At 62.2% G+C, this 10488-nt stretch overlaps 1 protein-coding gene across 2 annotated transcripts; it reads left to right on the top strand.

Annotated features, from left to right (window-relative positions):
* The first annotated feature begins 261 nt into the window (after nucleotides 1-261).
* Nucleotides 262-10114, top strand: Clmb (calcimembrin). Of its 2 annotated transcripts, none has more exons than XM_090357184.1 (4): nucleotides 262-311; nucleotides 4435-4479; nucleotides 8984-9127; nucleotides 9655-10114. In XM_090357184.1, exons 2-4 carry the CDS (start codon nucleotides 4452-4454, stop codon nucleotides 9711-9713), a joined length of 231 nt encoding a protein of 76 aa, XP_090213310.1. In that variant the 5' UTR covers nucleotides 262-311; nucleotides 4435-4451; the 3' UTR covers nucleotides 9714-10114. The 2 variants fall into 2 exon arrangements, with proteins under 2 accessions (XP_090213310.1, XP_090213309.1); XM_090357183.1 differs by lacking the exon at nucleotides 262-311 and adding an exon at nucleotides 396-899.
* Nucleotides 10115-10488: the final 374 nt, after the last annotated feature.

The following is a 10488-nucleotide window of genomic DNA, read 5'->3' on the forward strand; positions in this document are numbered from 1 at the left end:
GCAGAGGGGGCGGGGCTGGTTGTGTGGGCGGGGCGGAGTGGGGCCCCGCGGTCCGGGGGCGGGGCTGGGCGCGGGGGCGGGGCTCTGTGGGGCGGGGCGGGGCGGGGCGGGCGGGGGCCGGAGGCGTGCGCGGCGGCGGCGGCGGCGGCGCCCAGGACCCGGGAGCGCCGCCGGGTCGTGACCCCCGCGGCTGGCTCTTGCAGGCTCCCTGCAGCGCCCCCCGCCCCCCCCCCCGAGCCCGGTCCCCGCGGCCAGCAGCGCCCGGGCAGCCCCGAGAGCGGCCCGGTCGGTCGGGAGCGCCCCAGGACGCGGTGAGTGCCCGCGCGCAGCCCGGCCCCCGCGGGACCCCGTCCCGCCTTCCCCGGAGCCGTGGCCCGGCGGGGCCGTGGGCTCGGGCCTCCCCCAACTTCTGGCTGACTTGGCGGCCGCGGGCCGGGCCGGGAAAGTTGGGCCCGGCGTCCGGGGCGGCCTCCCGGAGCCGCCTCCCCTCCGCCCAGCGCCCCCGGAACGTCGCTCCCGAGCCGCCCCGCGCCGGCAGCGGGACCCCGGCCCCCGGCCCGCGTCCTGGAGGCCCGCCGAGCAGATGAGGACGCGGAGGCCCCGAGGGGCCGTGCGGAGCCGTCCGGGGCCCCTTCCCACCCCTGCGGGCCCCACCAGCCCTGCCCCTGAACCCGGAACACGGTGACGGCCACAGGGCTGAGTCCCGACCCAGCGGGGAATGGCCAGGCCGTGGCTTTGGGTGTGAAGCTCAGCGTGAGAGAGGAGGCTGAGAAAGGGGCTCGGCCCGCCCCTCGTGCTCACCCATTCATCACCGGAACCCCAGCCCAGCCCAGCCACCACTCAGGCACACAGCCGCACAGGGCCTCTCCTTCCTGAACCTTGCTTCTGTGGACTGTCAGGTAGGGAGGGGCAGGGGTCCACACCCAAGGCCTGGAGTTGCTGTGGGCAGGGGACCCCCAGGCAGTGTGCTGGCCCGGCCCCTGTTGCGGGGCCGGCTGCTCTGCATGCTCAGGCTGCAGCCCCTGGGCTGGAGCTGATGTGGCAGGTGGCTCTGCTCTGTCCCAGAGAAGCACCTTAAAGCCAGCATCTGCTCCCAGCACAGCTCTGCGGCCCGACCTGCAGGAGTTCTGACTCTGTTGCACAGAGCGAGGGCCTCTGTAAAGAGGGAAGAGGCTCAGGGCCTGTGGGTCCCTGCCTGGAGGGAGATGCTGTGTCTGGACAGGCTGGGGCCCAGAGGACCTGGGTCTGCCTCTCAGGTCCACCACAAATGCTCACAGTCCCCTCGTCTGACTTTGCCCTGGCCCTGCCCAGTTGTTTCACGAGGTCTTGTTTGGGGGCGGGAAAAAGCATCACTGGGGAGTGTGAAGTGACGCAGGCCTCTCCTGTGCTGCTGGGGTGTCCAGGTTCCATCCGGGAGGTGGCACTAGAAAGGTTGAGGCCAGTTGGCTGCCAGCCGGGCATCAAGCTCCACCTTGAGATGCCAGACAGAGGGCTGTGGCAAGGGTGGCCAGGTCCAGCAAATCGAAACAAGGAGACCCAGTGAGATTTGAGGGCCAGTGGTGAATGATTACAGGCAGAAACTGCATCCCTACAGCCTCTCCAGCCACCTCCTGGACTTGGGTCACCTCTGGTGGCAGAGTGAGACCTGTGGGCCTCCCATGGTCAGAACACCCCCATCCTGTAAGCAGGACACTCAGCCAGCAGAGCTCTGCACCGCTTAGGCTCTTTGACTTGTCTCTTAAAAACCCAGGGGCCATGACTGCAGTCCTCGCTACTCAGGAGGCTGAGATCTAAGGCTCCTGGTTGAAAGCCAGCCCAGCTGAAACGTTCCTGTGAAACTCATTTACAGTTAACCACCCGCAAACCAGAAGTGGAGCTGTGGCTCCACCATGGTAGAGCCTTAGCCTTGAGCTGAAGAGCTCAGGAACAGCGCCTAGGTCCAGGGGTAGGGCAGTAGCCTTGAGCTGAAGGGCTCAGGGACAGTGCCCTGGCCAAGTTCAAGCCCCATGACCCATAATAAATAAATAAATAAACAAACAAATAAATGAGGGAAGCTCAGAGCCAGTAGCTCACAGCTGTAGTCCAGCTACTCAGAAGGCTGAGACCTGAGAATCATGATTGGAAGCCAGTCCAGGCAGACAAGTTTGTGAGACTTTCACTCAAATGAATCACTAAAAAGCTGGAAGTGGAGCTTCGGCTCTCATGATAGAGCCTGGTCTTCAACAAAAAAAGCTCAGGATCAGCACCCAGGCTCTGAGTTCAAGCCTAGGGAATGACACCAACAAACACAGACAAACATGGAAGGTGAGCAGGGACTCTGACTTCTGAGGGCTGCTCATCTTGGCACAGCCCACGTGGGAGGAGGTCTCTTCCCTGGGCATGCTGGTGGCCTTAGAGCAGCACGGTATGCAGAGCTACTCCTGCCTGTCACCACACAGGAGGGGCAGACCCTTCAGAAACAAGTCTGTGCAATTGCCTGTCCCTGTCCCCAGAGAGGCTCCTGTGACCACTTATGATAAGGAGACGTTTATACCCTGGTGCTAGAAGGAACCAGTGTGCAAATAGCGAATAGCCTGGGGTTTAGAAGGAAACGGAGCAGAGCCCAGTCCCCCGAAACACCAGTCACACAGTGTCAGTGTCACACATTTCCAGGGTCACACTCTGCTGGTGTCACACAGCGTACACAGTGGAGCTAGGCACAGCTTCATCCCCTGCCCACCCCGCCCCCCCCCATCTTTTTGCAGTGCTGAGGTTTGAGCCCAGGTTTACTATGCTGGGTATTCTGTCCCCGGAGCCCCACCCCAGCCCTGTGTTTGTGTTTTGTTTTGGAGACAGGTGCCCTCCTCGGCCTTCTGAGACACCATGCCCATTTTGGACTTTTCTTGAAGGTGTTTCCAGCTTTCAAACAACTTGCAGGATCCCAGCACCCCGTGCATCTCCAGAGACCAGCAGGAGCTCCAGGGCCCTGGGCACTGCTTGTTTTTTGTGCCAGTCCCAGGCCTTGAACTTGTCCTTACCTTTTTCCACTCAAGGTTCTACCAGTTGGTGATAAGAATCTCAGGGACTTTCTTGCCTGGCCTGCTTTGAACCACAGTCCTCAGCTCTCAGCCTCCTGAGTGGCTCGGGTTCCAGACTGCAGCACTGGTACCCGCATGCCTGGTCCCTTCAGCCTGCTCACACACCCATTCTACTGTGCTCTTGCCAAGCTGGCTGTCCCTGTGCAGAGGATGACCCTTGACCCCAGGCATATGGCCTTGTATCTCCTAAGAGCAGTGGTCACAGCCAGAGAACGTCACATTTATTCCACACTGTCAACTAAGATAGGACACGGACTGCACGGGGGACCCCTCTCCACCTCCAATGGAGGACTGCAGTGCCTGCTCTGCTCCAGCAGGCAGCGTTCCCAGCACACCCCACAGCTGGTCCCTCTGCTTCAGCTTCAGACCCTGCAAACCCTATGACGGCTTGCTCACTGCTGCGTGGCACTTCCAGGGGCTTCAGGATGCCTGGATAGACCTGGCCATGAGCGCGTGGGCTCATGTCCACAGTAATGCATCCAAGGCCCTGTGTCACCTGCAGCCACCCAACTTCTGCGAGATAGCTAACCTCTCTGTGCCTCAGTTTCCCCCTGTGCCAGCTTGTGTGTGTGTAGTGCTGGGCACACAAAGGGCAGGAAAAGCCGTCCCTGGAGGCCTGGCCACAGCCTCCCTCTCCCCTGGGGGCAGGACACACCCTCCTTGGGCCTCCGCTGGCCTGTTAGAATCCCCTGAGAGAGGAAAGAAAAAGAAAACCCCTAAGACTAAAACAGAGCCAGACTCCACCCAGACCAGACACCCAGCATTCCCAGGCGGGCCAGGCAGGCGCTGTGTTCTTATTTCTGGGCCACTGGGAGGGCTCTGCCCAGGGCCTTGTCTACACTTGTCAAGCGCTGGACCACTGGACTCCATCCCGGGCCCTCTCCTTGGCCCCTCTAGGTAGCCCGTCCTGCCGCCTTCACCTGCTGAGGGCTGGAGCTGTGGGGTCTTCCCGGCCTTGCACACGGCTTCCACCTTGGACTCCTGCCTTGCTGTCGGCTGCATCTCAGCACGCTGTCTTCCTGGCCTCTTCCAGGGGTGGGACCCCTGCCTAGGATTCACGAGGCTGTCGGTTCAAACACCAGCACTGCAGTCAATTAGACCTCAAGCTTATTGACGAGAGGCCAGGAAAGGGAAGGGCCTCCGGGTCGCAGCTCCCTGGCCAGCAGCCCTCGGCCTCCCACCATTCCGTGAGCCCAGTGCTCCGAGCCCTCACAGCGGGTCCTGTGACGTCACAGAAGGCTCTGTGCCCTCAGCCCGTTGGTCTCACCACTGCTCCCGGCTGTGTGCCCAGCTGGCCTGTGGGGCCACGGCCCATACGGAGGAGACTCTGCCCCCTGACTCTTCTCTCATCCCACAGGCCGCAGAGGAGAGGATATGGGGCTCAAGATGTCCTGCCTGAAAGGTGAGGGGGACAACGGCGGGGCTCTGGGGCTGAGGAGGGGGGAGGACATGGGATGGAGACCGTGGAGGGAGCCCTGAGCGCTGGGCCTCTGCCCCGGGGAGATAGACAGTCCTTAGGACCGGTCCCCGTGGCGGGTGCTCTACGAATGCTGGCTGGGGCTTTCCCACCGCTGGGTTTTCCTCCCGTCAGCATTTGGTGGTACAGGAAAATAGTGCTTTGGGGCCTCAGTTTCCCCCTCAGGACAGTCCCAGGACAAGAATATGCGAGAGCAGGAGGGGCCTGTCATTCTCCGAGGTCTACTGGCCTAGAGTAGAGAAAAGGAGCAGTGAGGAGAAAGTTCTAGAAGGACACGATCTGGGGAGGGAGTAGGCCGTGTTGGTAGACAGAGCCTAGACCTACCTCCTCTCGAGTCCAGTGCCCTGCCCTGGCCGGGGGGAAGGCACCCCCCTCCTCTCCCAGCTCAGCCCTGGGCTGCCCTCTGCTCCCACTTCTGCTATGTCTTAGTGCCTCAGACTCATGCAGTACCCCCATGCCTGACACGCACACGGCCCACACGCCGTGTCCCAGACACACTCATGCACGTGCACTGGACATGCGCACCCACCCGACACCCCACATGCTGAGCACATGCACAGAGCCACGATGCAGCGCTGGACACCAGATGCCTCCCTGCCCCAGGGACCGGCCCCTGCTCCTGTCTCCCCCGCCCACCGAGCCGCCGCCCCTTCGCCCTCCCAAGGTCAGCCTCATTTGTGAGCCCTGGAACAAGGCTCCTGTCAGTAAACGGGGCTCTGGCACTCTGTGCAGCTCTGCAGGGCCTGGCACAGGCACTCAGTCCCCCAGAGCAGCCACCCCTGCTGTTCCCTAGCTCTTGTTTGAACCCTCCCCCCACAACCGGGCTCTGTAGCCCAGTTTTTGAGCTCCATGAAGGCTTAGGGGTGTTGGCTGCAAGCTTGGGAGCTGATCTAGTTAACTTGAGTGAAGAATGACCCCCAGGGGTGAAAGAGACTGCAGTGTGACTGGGGGGGGGCAGGGGGAATGGACAGCCCTCAGGGTCACCTCTGGTCAAACTGAGTTCTTGTGCCCAACTCCCATTGAAGCTCTAAATCTGACTGATAGCTCTGCCAAGACTGCTTGGTGCCTCTAGAGAGAACGGGGGTGTTGTTTGCAAAGGGGCTCCAGCCACTGTTAACTCCAGGACACCTGGAGGACACCAGGTCCAGCCCGCAGAGGTGTGTGCGCGTGCGCGTGTGCGTGTGTGTTGTGTTGTGTAGGTGGGGTATTCACTGAGTATCTGTGGGCCCTGTGTGGGTTGATCTGGAGCAGACATGGCAGAGGGTTAACCCTGGGGAGTCTTTGCCTCCAGGTGGGCCCTGTGCCTCTGCAGTTCCCAGGGCAGAACTGGACTCAGGGCAGCTTCGTGTTGCTTTTCTCTCGTGATAATGGAGTAGATATGACAAAATCCACCTTACTAACTAAGTAAAGAGCGCTGAGCACATCCACGCGGTGCAGCCACCACGTGCTCTCAGGAAGGACGTGGAGCTGCCCTGTCCCCTCTTCAGTGTGCCTCTGCCTGCTCACTTCTGGGAGCATTGTCAGCTTGTGTCTTTGGGTCAGGACACTTTGACAACGAAGGACCTGGAAGTTGCCCCAGACCCGCCTTCCTCCAGCTCCAGACAACCCCAACCCAATCTTCGGCAGGGTCTCTGATGGGGGTGCCAGCTGGAGGATACACCCCATCTTCCACTCCCCTCGCAGCAGGAGAAAAAGGCCCTGAAGAGTGGAGGGCCCCAGGGGCTGGGGCTTTTAAAAGGCTGCCTTTCGGGCTTGCCTAGCCCTGCTGAGAGCTGGGCACCAGGAAGGAAGCTCATACATTTTTCACTGCCGGCCCTCTGCCCAGCCAGGCCTGGGTGTGACCCAGCACGGCCTGCAGACACTGAGAACCCATCGCTGGACACGTGGCTAAGACAGACCCAGGCTGGCAGCCAAGACATGCCTGGTGATTGCTCTTCGCTGTCCCCTGGCTGTCCTCGGGGGGCCTTCGGCAGTTCAGCCCCCAGAGGCGGAGGAGAGACGCAAAACTCCTTCCTGCCTCTTCTGGGCCCCATGCTCTGCCTGCGTCTCTCCACGTGGCCATCTCCCTAGCGCCACTTGGCCCAGACCTGTCTCAGGTCTCCCCAGGACACACTCACTGGATGTGGAGCCCCGCAAATCCGGCGAGAGCTGGTGATGAGATCTGTAGCTAATTGTGTCTGCAGAGCCCTTACCTCTGAGTCTAGACACCTTCCTTGCCGTGGGGCCCTGGTCAGCCCGCCACGTCCCGCCTTCCCCGAGCCCCTCCTGTCTGCGGCAGACTAGGTCTGCGGTGTGCAGGGGCTGGCTCTGCCATCCGAGGAGAGCAGGGCATGGGGTGCACAGCCGTCTCAGGTCCTCTCCTGGGCCGGGCCATGGTGGGCGGGATCCTGAGCATCTCTGGAGCCTATTCCTCGTGTCCTGGGTCACCTCGAGTCAGACACTGGGCAGAGCACACCCCCCCCCAGCCCAGCCACGCCAGGCAGGCCCAGATGCCACCCTAACATGGCGCCCGCTGAGGCGTCAGCTGTCCATTGCCGGGAGGATAGACTGGGTGGCTTGAGCCTCTGCACTGCCCCCACTCCACAGCAGTGACCCAGCGGCTGTGGGCACCTTGATGTGGGCTCTGCTGACAGGACAGCTGGCAGAGGAGGCAGGAGGGGACGCCTGCGTCATGGCCTCCTTTCTCTACTTCTCCCAGTCCCCTTCCTAGTCGTGCATCCCTGACGCAAGCCGGAGCTTTTCCCTTAATTAAAAAGAGATTTAAAATAACCACAGCCAAGGCTGGGCTGCCTGGAAAAGGTAAAAATGACCAGAGCTGCTCATCCCCCTGTCATAACAATGTCACACTTTCTTTGTCATTGGAATTATAAAAAAAAAAAAGAAAGGGAGGGAGAAAGAGAGAGAGAGAGAGAGAGAGAGGAAGAAAGAGGTTAAATGCATGTGGAACACTTGGAGGCATTTGATTTTTTTTTTTTTAAAGATTTACTCTGTCATCTGTGAGATTAGTGCCAGCTCCAGCCCCAATGTTCATGTTCCTTGTGTTCCTGCCTCAGGGCCTTTGCATATGCTCTGGCTTCCCCAGTGCCCCCCACCCCACAGTCTCTCAGGCTATCACTTTCACCTCTCAAGCCTGCTTCTCGCTGACCCTGGCTCTGCCTCCAGGAAGGCTGGCTCTGTGTCCAGTGCTGTGTGACTGGGGCAGGCCTCTGACCTTCCTGCGCCTGTCTCGAGACCCAGCTCATGGCCTCTGCAGGCCAGGGACTCCCCGCCCCTCATGGTGAAGCTGGAGTGGGGGCGCGGTGGGTCAGGGCCCTGCACAGAAGCCTCTGTGGAGACTATTGTGCTCTCAGCTGTGCTCTGGACCAGGAACGTGCCTGGTACCCAGGCCAGGCTCGGGGCAGAGCAGGGGGACAGCCCAGCGCCATACTCCAGTGGCTGCCCTCCCCTACCTGGCCTACTGCCGTCCTGGCACCTGGCACCTGAGAATGCCCACCTGGTGGGCAGGTGAGGAGGAAGGCAGAGGAGGAAGCAGGCGCCCGGCCCTGGTGTGCTGTAGAGCAAAGTGCTGGCGCCCAAGGACCAGCAGAGGGCGCCCGTGGGCCATGGGCGGCCAGGGCCGGGCCTGTCCAGGCAGGGGCCCCGGGGCCTGTGGCCTCTGCAGCCTGGACGAGGCTCCTTCTGACAGGTGCCTGGGTGTCCAGGGGAGAGCTGCCCCTGCCAACTGGCTCCCCTCAGCCACCCTCCCTCCTGCTTTATGCCACGTGTCATTCCCAACACTGGCCCAGGGGTCTGGTTGGGCAGCCAGGGAAACTGAGGCCCGAGTGAAGTCCCTGTAGCTCAGGGCTCCCAGCCTGGCTATCTGAGCCATCTGGGAGCCTCCAGGGATAGCCTCCCCACACGGGCTCCAGCCTGAGTGAGCCTGGGACCCACGTCCATCCGGGTGCCTGGAGTCCCGGCCGAGCCCTTCCCCTCAAGAGACAGACAGGCCCGTTAGTGAACTTGGAAGTTCTGTCTGGGCAGGATTGGCCTTCCCGGAGCTGGGCATCGACAAATGCCAGCGCCTCACCTGGGCGGCGAGAGCCGGAGACCCAGGCCGGGGCAGAAGGGCCGAGGGCAGTGCGCTCTGCTCAGGAGCACCCCGAGGATTGGTGTGTGTGGGAGCACATGGGTGGCAAAGCCAAGATGAGTGGGAAATGCAGGACAGAAGGCCCCTCCCCTTCCCCTCCCCCCTCCCCTCCCCCCACGCGCCTTGGCTCCGTGTCCTCGTGCTGCAGGAGGGGAGGGAGGTGGCCAGGAGGTCTGTGTGCACACGTGTGCACGTGTGTGTGAGTGAGAGCACAGGTGCGATCTTGCACACGTGAGCGTGTGCGTGTGCGTGTGCGCGCACGTGGCTCGGGTGTGCTCATGCGCGTGCCTGCTGCCTCCACAGGCTTTAAGATGTGTGTCAACACCAGCGGCAGCCATGACGAAGCCCCCGTCCTAAGTGGCAAGAACCTGGCGGTGCCCCACATCATCGTGACGCCGCCCACGCCCACGAGCAGTGTGGTGCTGAGCCGGGACTCGAGGTGGGCAGGTGAGTCTGGGCTGCTGCTCGGGCACAGCTCCAGGTGCCCTGTGCCCTGCCTGCCCCGGGCCCAGCACCCGCTAAGCTGCTCAGAGCTCCGGGGACCGCGTGGGGCCCAGCAGGCTGCGTCTGGTCAGTGCCCTGGCCCGCCGGGCCTGTCTCTGCCAGCCACGGGCATGATGGCAAGGTAGACAGGGCTCCAGCTTGTTGTCTACCGCTTGGCTGGCCGGGGGAGTGCTCCACTGAGGCACAGAGGGGCGCACTGAGCTGCCCTCGGTGACATCCTGCAAGCCCCAGGGACGCGGGTCCCGTGGGCACGGAGCTGGGCCTGGGCTGACTTCCACGTTACAGAGGGGGTAAACTGAGACCTCTCCAAAGGGGGTGGGGGGACCCTCCTGGCCATGTGCATCACCAGGGCCCCTCTCAGCTTCCAGTGACACTCCTGCCCAGATGTTAGGGAGGAGGGATGCCGGCCTGAGGGGAAGCCCTGGGTCGCGGGCGGAGGCCCGGTGTGCCCACCACTGTCTCTCTCCTAGTCTGGCTGGATGAGACGAAGCCTGGCCCAGACGACGGGGAGATGGACCCTGAGGCCTGAGGACTTGGCTCCGGCCAGGACCTACCCGGTGGCTCCCTTGGCGCTGGCGTTGGCATGGCTGCCCAGGCAGCTGGACAGGGACCGCATTCTGGCCCTGGACAAGACAGGTAGCGAGAGGAGGCGACCCGCTGCAGCCCGGCGCGCTGTTGAGTGGACTGGGCCTTCAGCACCTCTGTGCTCGCTGACGTGACCCGGTGGAGGGGAGGGGACCTGTCTGCAGCCATTGTGACCACGGCGGGGCTAACCTGCCCCAGGCCACGGCATGCAGGCCACGCACACCGGCCACGGCACAGGCTCGCTCGAGGACTGGCTCCGTTTTTTACACGTTTTACAGATACTGCAACATTCCCGATGTGATTTATAATTTCCTTTTTGCATTATAAGTAAAGGTTCTCCTTACAGCTGCTTCCCCTGACTCTTGGGGTGGGAGAGGTTGAGCCTGTGAGGGGGCGGTGTGGAAGTCACTGCACTGGAGGTAGAAGCCACACCAGGGGTGGGGCCGCCATACACTGGGGGTGGGGCTGCTACACACACGCTGCACTGGGGTCACTGCCCACAGGAGCCAGTCTGGCCCTCGGTGGCAGCTCTTAGATGCAGGTGTCATTGTGGCTGAGGACACAGGCCTTGTTCTAGTCCAGCTGGGTTCCTCCAGGCAGGGTGCTGGCCGGGGCTGGCAATGACACTATTTCTGGCACCTGTCCCTGAGGACTGATGTGTGACCCACGCACGTGTGTCTGGTCATTTTCTGTGACCTCTCCCAAGTGTCTCCCTGCTG

Source organism: Megascapheus bottae, chromosome 24 (genome assembly GCF_031878675.1).
Source record: "Megascapheus bottae isolate mThoBot1 chromosome 24, mThoBot2.hap1, whole genome shotgun sequence".
NCBI classification, from domain to species: Eukaryota; Metazoa; Chordata; class Mammalia; order Rodentia; family Geomyidae; genus Megascapheus; species Megascapheus bottae.

Bases quoted from the DNA above. Each gene is read 5' to 3' on its own strand.
- Clmb (XM_090357184.1), top strand. From the start codon at position 4,452: ATGGGGCTCAAGATGTCCTGCCTGAAAG. The intron at 4,480-8,983 runs GTGAGGGGGACA...CTGCCTCCACAG, and splicing joins CAAGATGTCCTGCCTGAAAG to GCTTTAAGATGTGTGTCAAC. The intron at 9,128-9,654 runs GTGAGTCTGGGC...TCTCTCTCCTAG, and splicing joins CCGGGACTCGAGGTGGGCAG to TCTGGCTGGATGAGACGAAG.